This window comes from Bufo gargarizans, chromosome 6 (genome assembly GCF_014858855.1).
Source record: "Bufo gargarizans isolate SCDJY-AF-19 chromosome 6, ASM1485885v1, whole genome shotgun sequence".
In the NCBI taxonomy this organism is placed as follows: domain Eukaryota; kingdom Metazoa; phylum Chordata; class Amphibia; order Anura; family Bufonidae; genus Bufo; species Bufo gargarizans.
The window spans coordinates 242514110-242539251 of record NC_058085.1 but is presented as its reverse complement, the minus strand read 5'-3'; the positions used below and the strand labels follow the sequence as shown (position 1 = coordinate 242539251).

At 43.3% G+C, this 25142-nt stretch overlaps 1 protein-coding gene across 10 annotated transcripts in view; it reads left to right on the top strand.

Moving 5' to 3' along the window:
- Positions 1-7836: 7836 nt before the first annotated feature.
- LOC122941349 (oocyte zinc finger protein XlCOF8.4-like) overlaps positions 7837-25142 on the top strand; it is a 54627-nt gene continuing 37321 nt past the window's right edge. For 3 of the 10 annotated variants that reach the window (XM_044298510.1, XM_044298512.1, XM_044298503.1), the window contains exons 1-4: positions 8201-10814; positions 10901-11092; positions 11175-11298; positions 15420-15557. In XM_044298510.1, coding sequence (XP_044154445.1) covers positions 10698-10814; positions 10901-11092; positions 11175-11298; positions 15420-15557 — 571 coding nt within the window. In that variant the 5' untranslated portion in view covers positions 8201-10697. The other 7 variants (XM_044298509.1, XM_044298508.1, XM_044298506.1 and 4 more) reach the window with 7 other exon arrangements.

The window sequence follows — 25142 nt, the reverse complement described above, 5'->3', positions numbered from 1 at the left end:
AAAGGCTGAACTGAAGGGCAATAACATTTTAGTGAATTTGTACAGACCTGTGTTTTGTTGTATCTGATAAGTTAATTCTCCTGGCGCCAGAAAATACTTAATCCAAGCTGACCACCGAAAGTCTGGTATCAGGGATACCATAAGCAAAGGGTCCAAATTTCCTTACACTTACTAATATATTGTTATTATCCATATTGCTTCCTTTGCTGGCTGGATTCATTTTTCCATCACATTATACGCTCCTCGTTTCCATGGTTACAAACACCCTGCAATCAGTGGTGGTCATGCTTGCACACTATAGGATAAAGCACTAGCCCGTGTGTGCTCCCATGGCCCCTGCCACCAGAGAGGCTAGCACTTTTGCCTATAGTGTGCAAGCACGACCAGCACTGCTGGATTGCAGGGTGGTCTGTAACCATGGAAACGAGCAGTGTATAATGTGATGGAAATATTAATCCAGCCAGCAAAGAAAGCAATATGGACTAATAACAGTATATTAGTAAGTTGCTCATATTAACTTTTCTACATGATAAAGGGGTTGTCTCACTTCAGTAAGTGGCATTTAAGACCCTTGTGTACATGGATTGGCGGTAATGTAATTTAATGTCTCAGGACCCCTTTTTTCATGATCAGTGGGTGCTCCAGCAATCTGATATTTATCACCTATCCTGTAGATAGACAATAGGTCATTATGGTAGCACAACCCACTTAAATATACTGTAGATTATGTGCAATCTGAAGAGGTTAAGATTTGATACATTTCATGCCAAACATTTATGCTTAAAGGGAACCTGTCACCAGGATTTTGTGTATAGAGCTGAGGACATGGGTTGCTAGATGGCCGCTAGCACATCCGCAATACCCAGTACCCATAGCTCTGTGTGCTTTTATTGTGTAAAAAACCCGATTTGATACATATGCAAATTAACCTGAGATGAGTCCTGTCCCTGATTAATCTCACATACAGGACTCATCTCAGGTTAATTTGCATATGTATAAAATCGTTTTTTTGTTCTTGTTTTTTTTTTTTTTACACAATAAAAGCACACAGAGCTATGGGGGCTGGGTATTGCGGATGTGCTAGGGGCGATCTAGCAACCCATGTCCTCAGCTCTATACCCAAAATCCAGGTGACAGGTTCCCTTTAAAGGGTTGTCTCACTTCAGCAAGTGGCATTTATCATGTAGAGAAAGTTAATACAAGGCACTTACTAATGTAATGTTATTATGCATATTGCCTCCTTTCCATCACATTACACACAGCACGTATCCGTGGTTACGACCACCCTGCAATCCAGCAGAGGTGGCCATGCTTACACACTATAGGGAAAGGCTAGAAGTGCTCATAGGCCAACACCTTTACCTATAGTGTGCAAGCACGGCCACTGCTGCTGGATTGTAGAGTGGTCAAAACCATGGATACGTGCTGTGTATAATGTGATGGAAAAGAGCCAATATGGACAATCAGAATACATTAGTAAGTACCTTGTATTATCTTTCTCTACATAATAAATGCCATTTGGTGAAGTGAGACAGCCCCTGTGCTACACTTAATAGGGTAAGGCAAAAAATGTCTTGGTGCGTGCATTGCATATTTCCTCAGTGTGATAGGAACTGCATGCGTCTTTTTTCTGACTGACTTAGGCCTCATGCACACGACCATTGTTTGGGTCCGCATCCGAGCCGCCAAAGCGGACCCATTCACTTCAATGGGGTCACATCCGAGGCTCCGTTCCGCGGCCCCGCTAAAAAAATATAACATGTGCTATTCTTGTCCACCCCCCTGTCATTGATCACCCCCCTGTAACAGTCCCTTATCACTGCCAGTTACTTAGCTACTTGTTAGATAGTTAGCGCCCAGCCCACCGCACCGCAGTACCTGATTAATCGCTGATTAGCGTCATCGCTGTTGCTAATCTGCACTAGTTCTATATAGTATCTGTAAGTGATCAATACTGATCGCAATCAGATCTATATAAGTACATTAGGGTCACCTTAGGCTCTACAAAAAACGCAGTGTTCGCCCGATCAGGCCTGATCTTGTGCGCACACTTGAGTTCAGTCTGCCCCACCGCAGTTACAGAACACCATAAAATCGCAGCGGCGCCATAAAGATCACTTTTGAGCTTTCTGGATCTTTATTAGCGCTCGCAGCTTTACTTCGCAAGCACTCCTTTTTACTAGGCAGGTGTGCTCTTTTTCCTGGGTAGTCTCAGAGGAATACCCCCTAAATTTAGTTAGTCGAAAATGTCAAAGGGGTATTCCGCTGAAGAGGCCTACAGGATTCTGGCCCTGATGGATTAAAGCGATTGGGGCGCCTAACCCGCTGAATCCGGTGGTTCAGAATATGAACCTGTAGACAGCAGTGGCACTCTAACCGCTAGTGAAGATGACGAGGTTGAGGTCCCTGCTATGGTCAGGCGTACTCGACCTCATGTCAGTGTTTTGCATACCCCGCGTGATGAGCCTTATTTGCAGCAGAGTGGTGCTAGCACAAAAATTCGGCCCCTCATAGACCGTTTGTCATCCAGGTTTGCAGAGGTGTATACCCCCAATCAGAACATCTGCATAGACGAGTCCCTTGAACATTTTACAGGGGGCCTTGGCAGTACAGTACATCCCCAGTAAGCGCGCCCGGTATGGGGTCAAACTGTATAAGCTCTGTAAAATGGCCACAGGCTATACATATCTTTTAGGGTCTATGAGGGAAAATAATCAAAACTGGAGACAGTCGGATGCCCTGACTACCTGGGGAGCAGTGGCAAGATTGTCTGGGACTTGGTGTCACACTTACTCCACAAGGGGTACCACTTATACGTGGACAATTTTTACACAAGCGTGGCCCTCTTTCGGCACTTACATTTAGTCAGAATTCAATGCTGTAGCACCGCGCAACCTAGTCGCCGGGGCTTCCCCCAACGGCTCGTTAATACCCAACTTGCACGGGGGGGGGGGGGGGGGGCTGCCTGCCTTGTGTGAACAAAAACTGCTTGTGGTGAAGTGTAGAGACAAGAGGGACGTTTACCCCTTCTGTCCACCATTCACGCAGACACAACAGTACAAATTGAAAGGGCAACTGGATTAATTGAGAAACCCCTCTCTGTCCATGACTATAACCTTTACATGGGAGGGGTGGACTTCAATGACCAGATGTTGGTTCCCTATTTAGTGTCCCGGCGCACCAGACGCTGGTATAAGAAGGTGTCTGTTTATTTAATTCAATTGGCTGTATATAATAGTTTGTTCTCTACAGTAAGGCTGGGAGAACGGGATCCTTCCTAATATTCCAGGAAGAGATCATTTCAGAACTCCTGTATCCAGGGGGGCCATGCCCCAAGTCCCTGATGTAGTTAGCCGGCTACATGGCAGACACTTCCCGAGTCTATCCTGGTACCCCAACTCAGCGTTCCTCGAGAAAAAGATGTCGTGTCTGTAGCAGGGCTGGAATGATGCGTGACACCACTGGTTTTTGTCCTGACCAGTCTGCCCTATGCATAGGGGAGTGTTTCCGCAAGTACCACACACAGGTACACTATTAGTGTAGGGATCGCATTACACAGGACAGGCACACAGGGGTCTAAGGCTGGGTTCACACTTGAGCGTTGCGCAAACGCGCGTTTTAGTCGCGCATTTTTATGCGCGTTTTTGTAATAGTAAACGCGCGTTTGACGCGCTTCACTACAGTGTCCTATGGCCACAAACGCCCCAAAAGTCGCTCATGTACTTTTTTGAGCGTCGGGCGTTTTACAGCGCGATCGTACGCGCTGTAAAACGCCCAAGTGTGAACCATTCCCATAGGGAATCATTGGTTTCTCCTTGTTGAGCGTTTTAAAGCGCGTAGGAACGCGCTGTAAAACGCTCAGGTGTGAACCCAGCCTTAGGGCCCTTTCACAGAGAGCTGCTACAAACCTCTCCTTTCACCTGGGACAAAGTGCATAATGTACTTCGCCACATCTCTAGGCGATTTGCGCTTTGCACATTGTCCCATGGGGAAGGAGAGGTTTGTCCTCTAAAAAAATTAAAAAATCACAGGTAAGCAAAAAAGTTAATGTTCTGTTTCAAATGTTATATAAAGTTTATAAAAGTTGATGTTAATAAATTTATTTCGTTGCGGCCTGTTTTAATTTTTTTGTTTGTTTTTTAGCTTCTAGATGGACCAACCGATGAACCAGCTGCAGCACTGATGTACATTCTGACAGAAGCATTGCGCTGCTGTCAGATTACACAAAAGTCAGTGTATGCGGCGCTGCAAGACGAGATTTCTCCTCTGCAGTAAAAAAGATACGTTTGCCGAGGCTTATGAGCTGAGGGGCGGTGTTCATATGCTTTGGCAAACACTTTGTAAAAAAAATAAAAAATTCTGGCAATGATTTATTCATCCACATCGATTGATGTGAATGGAAAAATCGGGTTTGCCAGAGCATACGAGCTAAGTGGGTATGGATGTTGGGCGGAGCTCCTATGTCCTGGCAGACGCCTTTCCCCTCTTTTTTTTTTTTCGGGCAGAGATTTTTTCATCTAGATTGATCGATGTGAATGAAGAAATCTGTGCCGTTCATTTTTTCTTTCAGCCAAGAGGCTGAACGGAAAGAAAAATCTCATTACCCGTATGCTCAATATAAGAAGAATATCAGAAACTCCTAATGCTGGCCATACATGTAATGATTGCGGAGACCCTCAAACGCCAGGGCAGTACAAACAGCCCACAAATGACCCCATTTTGGAAAGAAGACAAGGTATTCGCTGAGGGGCATATTGAGTCCATGACTTTGTGAGAAAAAAAAAAATCAATTTCAGTTAACTTATGCAAAAAAAAAAAAACCTTCTATGAACTCGCCATGCCCCTCACGGAATACCTTTGGGTGTCTTCTTTCCAAAAAATGGTCACATGTGGGGTATTTATATTGCACTGGCATTTTAGGGGCCCTAAAGCGTGAGAAGAAGTCTGGAATCCAAATGTCTAAAAATGCCCTCCTAAAAGGTACTCATTGGAATTTGGGCCCCTTTGCACACCTAGACTGCAAAAAAGTGTCACACATGTGGTATCGCCGTACTCAGAAGAACTAGGGCAATGTGTTTTGGGGTGTCTTTTCACACATACCCATTCTGTGTATGAGAAATATCTCTGTAAATGACAACTTTTAAAACATTTTTATACAAAGTTGTCAATTTACAGAGATATTTCTCTCACCCAGCATCGGTATATGTAAAAAGACACCCCAAAACACATTGCCCTACTTCTTCTGAGTACAGCGATACTACATGTGTTTTTGCAGCCTAGGTGCGTAAAGGGGCCGAAAGTCCAACGAGAACCTTTAGGCCTCTTTCACACATATTTTTGGTCCGGATAAGAGGCGGGTGCATTGCGGGAACATGCGCGATTTTTCTGCGCAAGTGCAAAACATTGTAATGCGTTTTGCACTCGCGTGAGAAATATCGCGCATGTTTGGTACCCAAACCCGAACTTCTTCACAGAAGTTCGGGCTTGAGATTGATGTTCTGAGGATTGTATTATTTTCCCTTATAACATGGTTATAAGGGAAAATAATAGCATTCTGAATACAGAATGCATAGTATAATAGTGCTGGAGGGGTTAAAAAAAATAAAAATTAACTCACCTTCTCCTCTTGATCGCGTAGTTCCCGGTCTCTTCTTTACTAACTGTGGGCTAAATGACTTGTGGTGACATCAGATCACATGCTCCATCACCATGGTGATGGAGCATGTGATCTGATGTCACCACAGGTCCTTTAGCCCACAGCTCATCATTAAAGAAGAAGAGACCGGGAACTACGCGATCAAGAGGAGAAGGTGAGTTAATTTTTTTTTTAACCCCTCCAGCCCTATTATATTCAGAATGCTATTATTTTTTCCTTATAACCATGTTATAAGGGAAAATAATACAGTGAATAGACTGTCACCTAGAAACCATGCGTGAAAATCGCACCGCATCCGCACTTGCTTGCGGATGCTTGCGATTTTCACGCAACCCCATTCATTTCTATGGGGCCTGCGTTACGTGAAAAACACAGAATATAGAACATGCTGCGATTTTCACGCAACGCACAAGTGATACGTGAAAATCACCGCTCATGTGAACAGCCCCATAGAAATGAATGGGTCCGGATGCAATGCGCCCGTGTGAAAGGGGCCTTAGGCTTCACAGGGTTGCTCACAATTAAGCCCCGCCCAAAACAGTAAACACACCCCACAAATGACCCCATTTCGGAAAGTAGACACCCCAAGGTATTGAGGGGCATAGTGAGTCCGTGGGAGATTTATTTTATTTTTTTGCCTGAAGTTAGCAGAAATGGAAACTTTATCATTTTCCGCTAACTTCAGAAAAAAAAATTAAATCATACATGAACTCACCATGGCCCCATGGCCCTCACCATGGGGTGTCTTCGTTCTAAAATGGGGTCATTTGGGGGGCATTTATACTATCCTGGCATTCTAGCACCTCAAGAAACACGACAGGTGCTCAGAAAGTCAGCGCCGCTTCAAAATGCGGAAATTCACATCTTTGTACCATAGTTTGTAAACGCTATAACTTTTGCGCAAACCAATAAATATACACTTAAAGGGAACCTGTCACCCAAAAATCGCCTATTAAGCTGTTTACAGTACCTTATAGTGCTGTATAGTCGTTTCCTGATGCACTTTTTGTTAGTTTTGCCGCATGTATGCTCAGTCAGAAATCGATGTTATATTCAGCTGCTGCCCCGTGCTTCAAGTCAGGCTTGAAGTCACGGGGGCAGCGGCCTCGGCGTCTTACATGGCCCTCTCCCCGCCCCCTGCCTCTGTGACTGACAGCCGAAATCCGATTCCGGGACCGCGCTCAACGGCCGCATGCGCAGTAAAGGGCGGCAGGAGCGCGGTCCCGGCTGCCGCGCGTACTACGCGCCGTCTTACTTTCGCCGCACTGCGCATGCGCCAGACATCCTGTATCAAACGCGCCCGCGCCCGGCATCTGAATATAACATCGATTTCTGACTGAGCATACATGCGGCAAAACTAACAAAAAGTGCATCAGGAAACGACTATACAGCACTATAAGGTACTGTAAACAGCTTAATAGGCGATTTTTGGGTGACAGGTTCCCTTTAATGGATTTTTTTTTAATCAAAGACATGTAGCATAAACTTGTATAGAAATGTAATTATATTTGAACAATTTTACCAGAAAAAATTAAAAATACACATATTTTTGAGAAAATTACAGTCTATTTTGATTAATATCAGAAAAACAGCAACATCTCAGCAACAATCAAATACCACCAAAAGAAAGCTGTATTTGTGAGAAGAAAAGGAGGTAAAATTCATTTGGGTGCCAAGTTGCATGCCGAGCAATAAACCGTTAAAATTGTGAAGTGCCGATTTGTAAAAAAATAAAAGGGCCTGCTCACTACGGGGGTATAAACCTGTGGTCCTTAAGTGGTTAAAAAGGTATCAACCACAAAGGACCTTCCTGTTTTTAATCTTCTATTTACTGGCTAACAGGGTACAAAGATATCTTTTACTTCGAAGGGGTCATCGAACTTCTGCTGCGCTCCTGTGTGGCAGGCACCTGATCGTAGCCTGGTGAGGAGGAATCTCTCAAAGCACCAACATGGAGCCTTTTCCTAGGAGAACCACTCCACAAGTCCCTGAGGGATACCTCCCTGGCAGAATGGCCCCTGTGTCCTGTCCTCCTCCCTCTTCCTTACACCTCCTTTCCGTCTGAATCCACTCGCATAAGTATTGTAATACAACCTGGTGCCCCTTCTATTCCGGACATGTGACCTCGAGTACACTGTAGCCCCTGCCCTCAACCCTAGAGTCTCGCCAGCAGGAGGAGCCACAGCCGTAGTGTCATCTGCTGAGGCCGAACAAACAGGCAGGTAGGTGGGACAACAACATCCGGGTGACGGGGAGTGTAAACTTCATGCGCTGTAAGGACCTTATGATTTTACAGGGTCAGGTGACATGCCAAAGTCACGTGGGTTTAAAGCAGCCGCTGAATGTAGCAGCGGTGTTGTACCCATGCGCTAGAGTAACGAAGCTTAGTAAAATAATAACTAAGTTTAATAATAGTGTCAAATCTGAGGCGCATGGTCACTTTGAAATAAAGGCTTTATATGTCACGTGCCCCTGTGACGTCAACTGGTCCTTACTGCGCATGGAGTTTAGACACTACACTAATGAAACTGGCAGTGGGTAATGTAATATATCCTGTGCTGTGATTACAGGAGGAGCAAGTTCTGGTGTTCTTTCTGGTTACTATACTAGAAGGGGGTAAACTGTTGGCGCTTGCATATTATAATACAGGAAAAGTCCACACTGCCTGGGTTTGGTGATTAAAATACAGAAGGATGAGATTTCGCTGCCACTTCTGTCCTTGGATGTTCCAGTGTGGGAGAAGCAGCCCCCGTCCTGTCTGTCTGGTTAATCTGCTACAGAAGGAGCAGATAGTGATTGGACTTGTTCCAGGTTATTAATTATACAGGTGGAGTAGATGATGGTGTTGTCTCTACACCAGGTGTCTGTAGGGGATGTGTACTGTACAGGAGCAGCAGGCTGTGGTGTCATCTGTGTGCTGTTATATTACAGGAAGAGTAGAACCTGTCCTATAATATTACAGGAGGAGCAGGCTGTGGTGTCATCTGTGTGCTGTTATATTACAGGAAGAGTAGAACCTGTCCTATAATATTACAGGAGGAGCAGGCTGTGGTGTCATCTGTGTGCTGTTATATTACAGGAAGAGTAGAACCTGTCCTATAATATTACAGGAGGAGCAGGCTGTGGTGTCATCCGTGTGCTGTTATATTACAGGAAGAGTAGAACCTGTCCTATAATAATACAGGAGGAGCAGGCTGTGGTGTCATCCGTGTGCTGTTATATTACAGGAAGAGTAGAACCTGTCCTATAATAATACAGGAGGAGCAGGCTGTGGTGTCATCCGTGTGCTGTTATATTACAGGAAGAGTATAACCTGTCCTATAATATTACAGGAGGAGCAGGCTGTGGTGTCATCTGTGTGCTGTTATATTACAGGAAGAGTAGAACCTGTCCTATAATATTACAGGAGGAGCAGGCTGTGGTGTCATCTGTGTGCTGTTATATTACAGGAAGAGTAGAACCTGTCCTATAATAATACAGGAGGAGCAGGCTGTGGTGTCATCTGTGTGCTGTTATATTACAGGAAGAGTAGAACCTGTCCTATAATATTACAGGAGGAGCAGGCTGTGGTGTCATCCGTGTGCTGTTATATTACAGGAAGAGTAGAACCTGTCCTATAATATTACAGGAGGAGCAGGCTGTGGTGTCATCCGTGTGCTGTTATATTACAGGAAGAGTATAACCTGTCCTATAATATTACAGGAGGAGCAGGCTGTGGTGTCATCTGTGTGCTGTTATATTACAGGAAGAGTAGAACCTGTCCTATAATATTACAGGAGGAGCAGGCTGTGGTGTCATCTGTGTGCTGTTATATTACAGGAAGAGTATAACCTGTCCTATAATATTACAGGAGGAGCAGGCTGTGGTGTCATCCGTGTGCTGTTATATTACAGGAAGAGTAGAACCTGTCCTATAATATTACAGGAGGAGCAGGCTGTGGTGTCATCTGTGTGCTGTTATATTACAGGAAGAGTATAACCTGTCCTATAATATTACAGGAGGAGCAGGCTGTGGTGTCATCTGTGTGCTGTTATATTACAGGAAGAGTAGAACCTGTCCTATAATAATACAGGAGGAGCAGGCTGTGGTGTCATCTGTGTGCTGTTATATTACAGGAAGAGTAGAACCTGTCCTATAATATTACAGGAGGAGCAGGCTGTGGTGTCATCTGTGTGCTGTTATATTACAGGAAGAGTAGAACCTGTCCTATAATATTACAGGAGGAGCAGGCTGTGGTGTCATCTGTGTGCTGTTATATTACAGGAAGAGTAGAATCTGTCCTATAATATTACAGGAGGAGCAGGCTGTGGTGTCATCCATGTGCTGTTATATTACAGGAAGAGTAGAACCTGTCCTATAATATTACAGGAGGAGCAGGCTGTGGTGTCATCTGTGTGCTGTTATATTACAGGAAGAGTAGAACCTGTCCTATAATATTACAGGAGACTTTACAGGACTCACACCAGTTTGGGATTAAGTTACTGGGGTGTGCAGCACGCTACCCAGAGTTTGTACGTTCCTGTTCACCTGTCGTCTCCTTTTTAGTGAAATGTTGCGCTTGTGTACCAGAGGCAGGCGAGTGGACTGTGAGCTCTGATGCAGTGGCCACCTTGACCGATGTATCCGAAGTGTACTGGACTAAGATACGTAATTACAGTAGAGTTTTTGAAGTCCTATAGAACAGGGGTAGGCGACCTTTGTTACACCAGCTGTTGTGAAACTACAACTCCCAGCATGAACGGAGCTTGCTGGGAAGATTAGTTTCACAACAGCTGTAGTTACAAAGGTTGCTGCCCCTGTTATAGAACATGAATTTCTTCCTTTGCCTACGTACAAGAAGAAAATATAAACAAGGAGCACAAGAAACCTATTGTCTGTGAGATCACACTATGAGAAAACAGAGACTTGAACAACTAGGGAAAAAGAGTCTACAGATCCACATGTGGATAATGTATTTCTTTCGTTTCTCACTTTGGGTTTTCTTTAGATTCTATGAAGACGTTGTGTGTCCTTCTTAAGTCACATACCTGACAGAAACAGAATGGATGCATATCAGGGTGACATGACTGATTCGATGAAGATGGCGAAAAACAAAAACCACATCACAAAGATTATCTTAAACCTCACTCTGGAGATCATATACATGCTGACAGGAGAGGTGAGGGTTTCCAGGAATCTTGTCACAGAGACTTGATTGGAGAAGTGGATTCTGAAACTGCATAAAGTGTGTCTGTCTGTACATAGGAATACACTGTAGTGAAGAAAACATCTAGTGAGTGTTTGATTCACAGTAGCTGCCCCTGTTTGTCAGAAGAATGGAACAAGACCCAAAGCCCCATGGTGGAGTCTTCATCTGACTCAGTGATACATGACAAAAACAATGATCAGAGGATTCTGGCACTAACCAACAAGATAGTTTATCTTCTGACTGGAGAGGTGAGTTCTGGTAAAGCCGATACATTAAACAGTTACATCACTGAAGGTATCTGGATGATGATTATATCATTGTGTGTGTCAGGTTCCTATAAGATGTCAGGATGTCACTGTCTATTTCTCCATGGAGGAGTGGGAGTATTTAGAAGGACATCAGGATGTGTACAAGGACATCATGATGGAAACGCACCAGCTTCTCACATGTCCAGGTAACAGAGATTTTTTTTATGGTAAAAGAGAAAGTGTCACTTAGATAATGCTAATCTGATTATAAACCATGGGGTAAATGTACTAATACTGTTACAAGGACCATTAATCTGGACAGTTATATTTCTGAGAACACTCAGTTTAAAGATGCCACTGATCACTCAGTGAATGTGAAGACTCAGTTATCAGGTGAAACCATCGCTAAAACGGTCACCTAAATCATAATTTCTGGGCAGGAGACTATGCCGTTTAAAGAGACCTGCTGCCCAGAAACAATGATTCTGTATGGAAACGGGCGGTCGCTGGTCCCTATACAGAGAAGATGGTTGCTGCATGTAAATGCAACTCTCACTTCCTCTGAGCTGAAAGTAACATTGATGACCTTTCATCAGCATACAGTGCCGTGAAAATGTATTCATACCCCTTCAACTTTTCCATATTTTTTCATGTTACACCCACAAACTTAAATGTATGTTATTGGGATTATCTGTAATGGATCAACAAAGCAGCAAGTATTTGTGAAGTGAAAAGAAAATTATATTTTTAATAAATAAAAATCTGTAAAGTGTGATGTGCATTTGTATTTTGTAGGATTATCTTTTTGTGCATTTACAGCTGCAAGTTTTTTGGAGTATGTCTACCAACTCTACCAGCTTTGCTGATCTAGCGGTTGAAATTTTTGCCCATTCTTCTTTGCAAAATCGCTCAGTCAGATTGGATGGAGAGCGTCTGTGAACATCAATCTTTAAGTCTTGCCACAGATTCTCAATGAGATTTAGGTGTAGACTTTGACTGGGCCAGTCTAACACATGAATATACTTTGGTCTAAACTATTACATTGCAGCTCTGCTGTATGTTTAGGGTAGTTGTCCTGCTGGAAGGTGAACCTTCGCCCCAGTCTCAAGTCTTTTGCAGCCTCTACCAGGTTTTCCTCAAGGATTGGCCTGTATTTATCTCCATCCATCTTCCCATCAACTCTCACCAGCTTCCCTGTCCCTGCTGAAGTATAGCATCCCTACAGCATGAGGCTGCCACCACTATGTTTCATGGTGGGGATGGTGAGTTCAGGGTGATGCGCACTGTTAGTTTTCCACCACGCATAACATTTTGGCAAAAAGTTCAACTTTGGCCTCACCTGATCAGAGCACCTTCTTCCACATGTTTACTGTGTGTCCCCTACATGGCTTGTGGCACACTGCAAATGGGACTTTGCATGCCTTGCTTTCAAAAATTGCTTTTTTCTTGCTACTCTTCCATAAAGGCCAGATTTGTGGACTACACGACTAATAGTTGTCCTGTGGACAGATTGCCCCACCCGAGCTGTGGATCTCCTCCATGAGTCTCTTGGCTGCTTGTCTAATTAGTGCTCTCCTTGCCTGGGCTGTCAGTTTAGGTGTTGGTAGGTTTGCACTACCAAAATCAGTACTAAATCAGTGAGTGTCCAAACTCCTGGCACCCCCACAACCAGCCATTTGAAGATGTTGCAGCACTCCATTGAGCACTGTGGCCTCTTCCTAGGCTAGTGACAACACATTCATTGGTCATATGGCCTTTGTGCATCTCAGACCCATTCAGCCACAATATAATGTATGTGAGGAGGTTGCATTGCTCTTCCAAGCTCTATGATCCTTTCAAACAGCTGATCGGCGGGGTGCCAGGGGTCAGATTACCACTGTTCCTTTTTTTTTTTTTTTTTTTACCTATACTGAGAATAGGTCATCAATATTGTACTCCCAGAAAACCCTTTTGAGATTTAGACAGTGTGTATTTGGACTAGACGGTCTAAATATGCTAGATATATTACAGCGGCTCCTACTAGATAAAAAATATGGTGCCCATTTAGATTGTCTAGTCTAAGTTTACTACCTATTAGGGTGAGTTCACACATTGAGTAAATATTCCACAGGTAAATCCACATGAAAATCTGCAGTAAAATCCACTTGCGTTGTATATGGATTTTGGTGCGGATTGAGCCACAGATTTCACACTTTGCATTAGGCCTCTTTCCCACGGGCGAGAAGTTCTGGTCTGGGTACCACATTCAGTTTTTTATCACGCGCGTGCAAAAGGCATTGCACCTGCACGATAAAAACTGAACAACGGAACGCAATCGCAGTCAAAACTGACTGCAATTGCTTACCTTCTCACGCAGGTTTGCCGCAATGCATCCAGACCTTATCTGGACACGCTCGTGTGAAAGAGGCCTTACAAGCAATAAAATATGATATATAAAACAGATGCTGCCTTGGATCTTTGGCACATTTTTTTATGCTGAGAGTGAATGAGTTACTTTTTTGTGTAATTTGTGTGGATTCCGCAACTCAAATTCCAGAACAAATGCCAGATGTGTGAACTCAGTTGTAGCTTACTTTACCTCCAGATTTTGTGACTGAATACTGGAGAAGTTTTGATACATATTGATGCTGCATATATAGAGCGTACAAAGGTAGCAGCGCTCACCTAAAAAACGACTCCCAGAAGCACGGATGCAGCCAATTTCTTTATTCCAGCGGTTTAAATGTTTTCCATACACAGGACAGTAGTACACAATCTACGCGTTTCAGACTCACAAATTACAGTCCTTACTCACCTACAGAAAAATACATATACACTAAATTAATAACATCTTTTCTCTTTCGACAAATAATGGCAATTGCTAGGGGTATCTGTCATTTATATTGCAGAATCAGATCATATTTCTTATTTAGGCCCCTTGGGACACAGGTGCCCAGTTCATGCATCCAAAAAGTTTCTCTATTCAAGAGTTTTTTTCTATTATCTCCCCCTCTCACTGGTGGAGTAACCCTTTCAATCCCCTGGACACGTAAGTTGGCAGTATTACCATGATGCTTTACTGCAAAATGCAAGCTCACTGCAGAAACATTTCTTGTCATATGGTGTGGTGTATCTGAAATATGTTTTCGTACTCGTGTCTTTATCGCATTTGATGTACATCCCACATATTGCAGGTTACAAGCTATGCATGTGATCAGATAAATCGCAAACTGTGAGTTGCAGTTCAGGTATGACTTGATATTATGTGTGTTCCCATTTGCTGTAGAACAAAATGTCCTGCTTGTTTGCGTATGTGAGCAGATGCATTTATTCTGACAACATTTATAGCTGCCAATATATTTCAACCAGGTGCTCTCCGTACGACATACCCGATACCATCCCCTACGGTGATCACCATAAAAAATAAATAAATAAAAAGACTGAATTGCTCATTTATTATTAGTCATCACCGAAAAAACGTAATAACAAGTGATCAAGGGAGACAAGTGTAGGTGTGTGCTCGTGGTAGGCTACAGTAGCGGCAGCAGTATTGAGGCAATCACAGACAGTCTTTGTGATACACTGTGACTTTATTCACACCAAAGGCATAACAGGCAATGTGCAGACCACACAGGGGCATATCCACATAGAGTATAGAACAAAAAGTCCTACCACAGCAAACAAACAGCAGGTTTGAGTCACCTTGTTTCTGTACGGACCACACTGGTCCTGCAGGCTTCTAGGCTACCTGCCTTTGTCTCCCTCAGGCTCGTGGCACCACCGGTCCCAGGGCTATCCTTCAGTTTGTGCCGCGACCAGTCTCTCCTTGACCAGCAGCGACTCTGTCTGTCAAAATCTCCAGCACAGCAAGACACACCCCACCCCCCATCTTCAGCAGGCTTGGTTCTTCAAAGGCCCAGCTCCACCAAAAACCTGGGCTGGCCGTGGGGAACAGGCACACACCCTGCTCTTTACCTGTTCCCAGTAAGAACTGGCTGGGAACGCTGCGCCAGCAGCATTCGCCGCTGTATCCGCAATGATCCTTTTCTTACTCCACCGAGGCCAGGACCTCTGGTGGCACGTATCATCCGTCCATTATTATCCCGGGGACTCTCCTACACAAGGCACACACCTCATCCTCCAGCAGTCCGTGAACCTATAATGAAATCTATGCTAGCTTGTATCATTTACTCCAGAAAAACGATGTAAATGATGATGAGGCCGTTGGCACCACTCATACCTTGCCAAGCCTTCTTTTTGGAAAGTAGCAAGGATGGTGGCTTGCAACTTTTTTACCAGTTTTTTGGCATATGGGGTTGCTAAATCTCGCCCTGTATGTTTCCTGTAGATGGATACAATAAAAGTGATTTACAAGAAACATGTCGTGCAGAAGATCACAGTGTTCCACAAGAGGCTTCCCGTGTACTCTGTGGTGTTTCTTACATGGACAGATCAACACTTCAAATAAATCTGGCTGGACAAAGAGGTAAATATACCTATAAGGGTATTGGTTTAGTTGGTTATTGTAACTATAAATATGTTTAATGTTAGTGTATTATTAATATAAATGTGCGCATACACACATGTTCCGTTTTATCATCCATATTTCTGCAACATTACAAAAACAGTAAAATAATTGTTAGTCCTTTTAACCCCTTGGGTACCGTATTAGTTTTATATTTTGCATTTTCATTTTTCTTCCCTGTCTTCATAGAGCCATAACTTTTTTATTTTTCCGTCGTTCACATAGCTATATCAGGGTTTGTTTTTTGTGACACAGTTGTACTTTCTAATGCCACCTTTTAATATGGCATGTAGTGGGAAGCAGTAAAAAATTCCAAATGGGGTGGAATAGAAAAAAAATGCAATTCCTACAGTTTTACAGGTTCTGTCCCTTTTAGTGTTCAATTATACATATGTATAGGTGTTTTTTTTTTTTTTTTTTTACCTATACCGAGAATAGGTCATCAATATTTTACTCCCAGAAAACCCTTTTGAGATTTAGACAGTGTGTACTTGGACTAGACAGTCTAAATATGCTAGATATATTACAGCGGCTCCTACTAGATAAAAAATATGGTGCCCATTTAGATTGTCTAGTCTAAGTTTACTACCTATTAGGGTGAGTTCACACATTGAGTAAATATTCCACAGGTAAATCCACATAAAAAAATAAATGTGCAGAGCAAGTGCCAGATGTGTGAACTCGTAAGTCATAGCTTACTTTCCCTCCGGATTTTGTGACGGAATACTGGAGAAGTTTTGATACATATTGACGCTGCATACACCATGCCCTATCCCGTGAAACCTCACCCGGAGTCGAGCATGGCAGAAAAGAGTCTCTAAACCCTTAACCCCTTAGTGACTAGCCTGTTTTGGGTTTTACTGACCAAGCGTTTTTTCTTCCTCTTTTCTTCGCCGCCTTCCAAGAGGTAGAACTTAGTTTTTCCGTCTATGTAGCTGTATGACAGTTTGTTTTTTGCTGAACAAGTTGTAGTTTTTAATGGTGCCAGGGGTTTACTGGGCTCATTCAGGGCACAAGGCAAAACCATTAAAGATGTGCTTTCTTGTACTAAATAAGGTACAGTACTTAGTTATAGAAATTTCAAGAAATAAGAGATATAAAAAACGTAAATATAAAAGGATAAAAACAGAAAAGTTCTTGCTCAACAAATTGTGTTTTAAGCATCCGTTCTGATTCCAGGGACAGGAAGACGTGGAACACAAGCCAATGTTGATCGGATCCCCAAATTGTGTCAATGAAATGTTCCCAATCATTCATCTTTATTCCTATTCGGCAGAGAGTAAGGCTGAGAGTAGTCTCCAACCTATTCCATCCCAGCCTTCTGGGAAGGCCTCATTACCTGTGCATTACCTGTGCAGGATCCACCTCTCTTACTCAGCTGGCAGACATGAAATATTAATAAAACATCCACACTAATGGATATCCAGGCCCCAACATGTTTTAATAACTCATATTTCATCAGGCTGCTCATTCTGGTACCAAGGGGTCTCAGAAGGTGAGATGCTTGTTATGTAGTCTGTCAGGGGTGGGATGTTTGGACTACATACGGTGCCCACATTGCATGGAATGCAATTATTACAATAATTAGTATCTGAGTTGTACCAGAGATTAGTTTTTGCTTATGCAATATTTTCTTCATCTTCTGGTATTCTATTTGAACGCTTCTGGATGTCTGCTGTGCACCTGGTGCCACTATGTCTGACATGCCAGGCAATACCAGGAGGCTCTAGTGTCCCATACCGGAAACCTCGTTACCACTACCTTTGTTAGCAGGAGGATGCTAATTTGAGTCTTATCAAAGGAGAATGTGTATTAGCTCCAACTGATCCAGACGCAACGGCAACATACCGTGTGGCATGAAAACATATACTGTAGGGTCACACGACAGATATTAAAACATACATCGATAATAAAGTTATGAGAAATGTTGTCCATTTCTCACATCCTGTACATAGGTATCTCCACATCCCAAAACGCTCATACTATGAAAATATAAAAATAATTATTAGTACTGTGAACACCGTGCTATTGAATTAAAAAAAAATTTGCGTCACCTTTCAAAAAATGTAACAAAAAGTCATACACACCCCAAAATGTTATCAATAAAAACTACACATCACTTTGCAAAAAATGAGCCCTCACACACCTCTGTAGACATAAATACAGGGAGTGCAGAATTATTAGGCAAATGAGTATTTTGACCACATCATCCTCTTTATGCATGTTGTCTTACTCCAAGCTGTATAGGCTCGAAAGCCTACTACCAATTAAGCATATTAGGTGATGTGCATCTCTGTAATGAGAAGGGGTGTGGTCTAATGACATCAACACCCTATATCAGGTGTGCATAATTATTAGGCAATATCCTTTCCTTTGGCAAAATGGGTCAAAAGAAGGACTTGACAGGCTCAGAAAAGTAAAAAATAGTGAGATATCTTGCAGAGGGATGCAGCACTCTTAAAATTGCAAAGCTTCTGAAGCGTGATCATCGAACAATCAAGCGTTTCATTCAAAATAGTCAACAGGGTCGCAAGAAGCGTGTGGAAAAACCAAGGCGCAAAATAACTGCCCATGAACTGAGAAAAGTCAAGCGTGCAGCTGCCAAGATGCCACTTGCCACCAGTTTGGCCATATTTCAGAGCTGCAACATCACTGGAGTGCCCAAAAGCACAAGGTGTGCAATACTCAGAGACATGGCCAAGGTAAGAAAGGCTGAAAGACGACCACCACTGAACAAGACACACAAGCTGAAACGTCAAGACTGGGCCAAGAAATATCTCAAGACTGATTTTTCTAAGGTTTTATGGACTGATGAAATGAGAGTGAGTCTTGATGGGCCGGATGGATGGGCCCGTGGCTGGATTGGTAAAGGGCAGAGAGCTCCAGTCCAACTCAGACGCCAGCAAGGTGGAGGTGGAGTACTGGTTTGGGCTGGTATCATCAAAGATGAGCTTGTGGGGCCTTTTCGGGTTGAGGATGGAGTCAAGCTCAACTCCCAGTCCTACTGCCAGTTTCTGGAAGACACCTTCTTCAAGCAGTGGTACAGGAAGAAGTCTGCATCCTTCAAGAAAAACATGATTTTCATGCAGGACAATGCTCCATCACACGCGTCCAAGTACTCCACAGCGTGGCTGGCAAGAAAGGGTATAAAAGAAGAAAATCTAATGACATGGCCTCCTTGTTCACCTGATCTGAACCCCATTGAGAACCTGTGGTCCATCATCAAATGTGAGTTTTACAAGGAGGGAGTGTCTGGGAGGCTGTGGTTGCTGCTGCACGCAATGTTGATGGTGAACAGATCAAAACACTGACAGAATCCATGGATGGCAGGCTTTTGAGTGTCCTTGCAAAGAAAGGTGGCTATATTGGTCACTGATTTGTTTTTGTTTTGTTTTTGAATGTCAGAAATGTATATTTGTGAATGTTGAGATGTTATATTGGTTTCACTGGTAAAAATAAATAATTGAAATGGGTATATATTTGTTTTTTGTTAAGTTGCCTAATAATTATGCACAGTAATAGTCACCTGCACACACAGATATCCCCCTAAAATAGCTAAAACTAAAAACTACTTCCCAAAATATTCAGCTTTGATATTAATGAGTTTTTTGGGTTCATTGAGAACATGGTTGTTGTTGTTCAATAATAAAATTAATCCTCAAAAATACAACTTGCCTAATAATTCTGCACTCCCTATATAAAAAAGGTTGTGGGGTCTAAATATATAGATGCAAAGAAAAGATAATAAAAAAAACACAAGAAAAACTATATAAATGTGGTATTGATGTATGTGTAGTGAGGAAAGTACAGGTCAGTTGTATGGCATAGGGAATGCTGTAAAAATGAAACCATAAAACTATGGTGGAATTGCATTTTTTCCAGCTTCTCACTACATTGTACACAATATTCAATGGCACCATTAGAAAATGCAAACATCCTCATACAGCTATGTGAACAGAAAAACAAAAAAGTTTCCCCACTGGAGCCCATTGACTATAATGGGACCTTGCGGGGATCTGGACAGTTTCCAGCATGAGTGCTGGGATTCAGCCTGACAAAAACCGGTGCAAGTATAGTCAATGGGCTCCCAGTGGGAAAAGGCAGTATCCAGCTATGTAATGCAGGAGACGATGAACTCCTCTGCCAGAATAGCCTGCCAGATAGTTTTAACACCAGCATGAAACTAGCCTATAGCAGAAAAAAGACCTCCATCCGCTTCAGCTTATTATCCTGCAAAGTTCATCCAGAGGAAGGCAAAACCCCCATGAGTTAGAAGCCAATTTTACTTATTTTAGGAGGGAAAATCCTTCCCGACTCCAATCGAGCAATCTGAATAACTCCCTGGATCAAAGACCCTTCTCCAGAAATCTAATAACTATAACCTGTAATATTATTACACTCCAGAAATACACCCAGGCCCCTCTTGAACTCTTTTAGTGAATTCACCATCACCACCTCCTCAGGCAGAGAGTTCCATAGTCTCACTGGTCTTACTGTAAAGAATCCTCTTCTATGTTGATAGAGAAACTTTCTTTCCTCCAGACGTAGAGGATGTCCCCTCGTCACAGTCACAGTATATATAGATAGATAAATAGATCATTGGAGAGATTTCTGTATTGACCTTTGATATATAAAGGATGTTTATACAAACCAGAAAAACACTTTAAGTTTAGGCCTGTACTTGTCCTCCCCTACAGGCTTTTAGGTTCTGCAGGGTGTTGCTGTCCAGACTCTCTGAACCATTCTCCTTTTCCTCTAATGTTCAGAACTTTACAGCACCAGCCATATCCAGTCTGAGAGGACACCCGCCTGTGTTGTCTTGATTTATCTTTCTCATATGGCGACACAGATGATAACTCTAATTGGCAGCGCTGCTATTGGTGGTGGTCCATTTGTAATCTTTTTCCTGAAGGAGGACTCTGGTCCCATGTAAGGTCCCCCTGCATCTTCAGTGGTTGCTCCATTTATTTCTTGGCTTTGGGCCATCCTCATGTTTTATCTTTTTCCTCATATTTCCTGCTATCATTTATCCTCTAGCGTGCCCTGTATTCTGTGCAGTGCTTCTATGGTTTCCTGATTGGGTTAGTTCAGTAGAGCAGGGCTAATCTTTGTCTTGCTCTTGCCGAGGCGCTGTGATGCCTTCACTCTACAGGTGTGTCAGGTGATAACCAAATATTGCATGGCTTCTGTTTCAGTGTTTACAAAAGCTCTTGTTGATGTATATACTTGTGCTATACAGGTTTATGAGCTTTGCACACCTTAGTATATTATGTTGACATTGTTTTTCAAAGTAAACAGCTGCATGGATGCAAATTTTAGATGCAAATTATGATTTATTTATTTTTTTGTCATTTCTATCACATGAAGGTGAACATGGTTGTCAACAGTCTGTGTCCACTCAACTTCCAATATCAAGTTGCCTGCTTTCAGGAAATATATAGGTTTTGGGGGTGCACTAAATGAGTGTAATATATGCATTTTTTTTTTTTTTTTTACTGGACTATACTTTTGCATCCTTTTTGTCCAAATGTATATGTTAAACTGAAAGGGCTTGTGCTACTAATTAGGGTTGAGTGAACCCGAACTGTAAAGTTTGGGTTCGTACCAAACTTTAGGATTTTTGGACCCCGAACCCGAACATTTTAGTAAAAGTTCGGGTTCGGTGCTTTCTTGGCGCTTTTTGAAAGGCTGCAGAGCAGCCAATCAACAAGCGTTTAACTGTCTGACCTTAGAAGCCTTCACAGTCATGCCTACTAATGGCATGGCTGTGATTGGCCAGTGCAGCATTTGACCCAGCCTCTATATAAGCTGGAGTCACGTAGCGCTGCACGTCACTCTGCTGTTACTAGTGGAGGGAGAGGATGCTGCTGGTGATTTCAGGCAGAGAATAGGAGAGAACCTTTGTTCAGAACTGGAATCTAACTCAGCGATCTACATACATTTAGTTGTGTGGGTGCAGGGCACAATCTTTTTACCCTGCCCTGAGCCCAGTGACTGAAAAAAAACAATTTTTACGTGTTTGTTAGTTAGGTGGGTGGCGGCGGCCATTTTATGCAAGCTCAGTGCACCAGCACTGCATCTGAGCTTTTGTGACATTGAAATCCAATCTTGGACAACTGCACTAATAATCTGGTTGTAAAAAATCACCCTTTTTTGGCAACATACAACATCTGGTGCATTTGCAGGATTAGTGTAACGGGGTTCCGAAGGTGCACTTGGTCTCCCATTAGCCGCAGACCTGCTGCTTAGCTTCAGGAGCGAGGATCTGTGCTTGACCTCGTTCCCAGGACGGCACAATTGTTCCGCGCTTGCAGCATCAAGACGTTTGAAATTCCAGGGTTATATACTGCTGTCATATTCAGTTATTAAACAAACACCCGTTTGGGCAAAAATAAATAATTGGCAGCCTTTGCTGCAGATGTCATTATGAGATACACCCTTTATGTTATATTCAGTTATGTTATATTCAGTTATTTGAAATCCAGCCATTTTGGGCATAAATCTTTAATTGCGGCCTATTCTGGATCAGAGCATGTGAGATACACCCTTTATATACAGGAGTTCTATTCAGGTATTTTAAATACAGCCATTTTGGGCAAACAAATTTAATTGAGGCCTAGTCTGGTTCAGTGCATGTGAGATACACCCTGTACATACTGTCGTTCTATTCTACTATTAATTAAACACCCATTTCGGGCAAGATCCTAGAGCGTCAAATAAGGGACGTGGCCCAAGTTGTGGTGCTGCTGGTGGAGCTCCTGTTGCAGGGAGGACGTGGTCGATCTGTGCTAGCTACACGCACAAGTGAAACCCCTTCTTCAGGTGCGAGTAGGCGACAAAACCTGCAGCGGTATTTGGTCGGGCCTAATGCGGCTCTACAAATGGTGAGGCCTGAACAAGTACAGGCGATAGTAGATTGGGTTGCCGACAGTGCCTCTAGTTCCTTCACATTGTCTCCTACCCAGTCTCCTGCTGAAAGTTGAGAGTTGCCACCTGCCGCCCATGTCCATCAGTCTTTCACCTCACCTCCTTGCAAATCAGCCAAGCAGTCTGACACCCAAGTCATGCAGCAGTCTCTTCTGCTTTTTGATCACTCTGTTAGCAGTGTTTCCCAGGGCCATCCACCTAGCCCTGCCCCAGAAGTGGAAGAGATTGAGTGCACCAATGCCCAACCACTTATCTTTCAAGATGAGTACATGGGAGGACCATCGCAGCACGTCTCGGATGATGACGAAACACAGGTGCCAACTGCTGGGGCTTTTGAAAGTGTGCAGACCGACAAGGAGGGCATGGGTGAAGACTGGGTGGAAGATGATGTGGAGGATGATGAGGTGGAATCAAGGTCATGCAAGTGGCCTATGTAGTTCGGAGGAAGAGGTGGTGGTCGCACAGAGCCACCAGCACAGCAGAAGAGGGAGCAGGCTGCAAAAGCGGAGCGGCCATCCTCTACACAGTACGCCTGCTACTGCCCAATGCAGCAAGGGACTGAGCACACCAAAGCCAGCTCCAAGGAGTTCCCTGGCGTGGCAGTTCTTCAGACAATGTGCTGATGACAAGACACAAGTGGTTTGCACGCTGTGCAATCAGAGCCTGAAGCGAGGCATAAGCGTTCTCAACCTGAGCATAACCTGCATGACCAGGCAATTAAGTGCTAAGCACGAGCTGCAGTGGAGTAGACACCTCAAAAACCAAGAAAGGTCTCTGGCTCCTCCTGTTTCCTCTTCTGCTGCAGTCTCGGCCTCTTCATCCACCTCTGGAGTGACAGTGCCACCTGCCACCCCGCAAACAGAGGATCTGCAGCAACACCACCACCTGGGTCACCAAACATCTTCACAATGTCCCACGGAAGCGTTCAGCTCCCCATCTCTCAAACACTGATTGTAAGATGCGTGAGTACAAGCGAGTGTCCAGCGGGGGCACAGTGGAAGCACAAGGCGAAGGAAGAGGTCACCAACGCAGCTGGTGCACCGCTAGCACCTCAGAAGGCAGGGTTAGCATGGCCGGAATGTGGAAAAGCTTTGTCAGCACGCCACGACAACCAGCACCACCAGCTGATATGGAACGTCTTAGCAGGAGGCAGCATTTCACCAACATGGTGGAGCAGTATGTGTGCACATGCCTACACATACTTGCCCTTTACGCCTTGGAGGTGCTGGCCTGCCCTGCAGCCAATGTATTATCTGAACGTGTTTTTAGCACGGCAGGGGGCGTTATCACAGACAAGCGCAGCCACCTGTCCACAGCCAATGTGGACAAGCTCATATTCATTAAAATAAACCAGGCATGGATCCCACAAGACTTGTCCGTACCTTGTGCGGAATAGACATGAATCCTTCCTTAACCAGCCATTGTTATACTGCAGCGCAATTACTCATTCTTGTATTTTGGATATTTCACACTCTTTTGGAGTGTACCCTAATTAAAAAAAAGATATAATTAAAACCAAAAAGCAGTGTTGGCTACCTCGTCCTCCTCCACCGCCGCTTCCACCTACACCGCTACTTCCACCGCCTCCTCAAATTCCTACTCTATATGGAACTCCACTTCATAAATCAAATTTTTATTTTTTTATTTGTACGTATTGAATTTTTTGTCATTTCACTACTTTGTCAGTTACATTTTCTGGTGAAATTCACAAATTTTTGGGTGTGATGTACCACTGCTATACCTAGTAGACAGGCAAAAAAAAAAAAAAAAATTGTCAGTTACATTTTCCGGTGAAATTCACCAATTTTTGGGTGTGATGTACCACTGCTATACTTAGTTGACAGCTTAATAAATGTCAATAATTTTTCTTTTACATTTTCGGGTGACAATAAACATTTTTTTTCTGTCATAGACCCCTTGCTCTACCAAGTAGACAGGTTAATACATTTCTGTAATTTTTCTGTTACATTCTTGGGTTGACATTTTACAATTTTAGACGTGAATAAACTCCTGCTCTGCATAGGTGACAGGGAATAACATTTCAGAAATTCTTCTTTAATTGATGCGCGCCGCCTCCTTTCATTCATTGCTTAAACTTTAACAAGTTGTACCACATTTTCGCTTCAATAATTTGTCCCACATTTCCGCTTTACTAATTTGGACAACTTTTCACACATTTGCGCTTCTGTAATTTGTACCACATTTGCGCCTCAATAACTTTTCCCATATTTCCGCTCGATCCCCCCCAAAAAATTATTAATTTTTCTCCCTTAAATGTGGTCTCTCTTTCACACGCTCCCTCTCCGGCATGGAACCCTGATTCGTTGATACCCGCGATCAACATGGTAGGGTCAGAAAAGAACATCGAAAGTTGATAGAGAAGATATCCAAATGGATGGTGGATGTTACTGGGGCACCTCTGCATAGGTGACAGGAACATAAATTGAAAAAAATTGTCAGGTGACATTTTTCAAATTTTGCAGGATAGAAACCCCTGCTCTGCATAGTTGACAGGGAATAACATTTTATAAATTCTTCATTTATTGATGCGCGCCACATCCTTTCATTCAATGCCTAAACTTTAAAAAGTTGTCACACATTTACGCTTTAATAATTTGT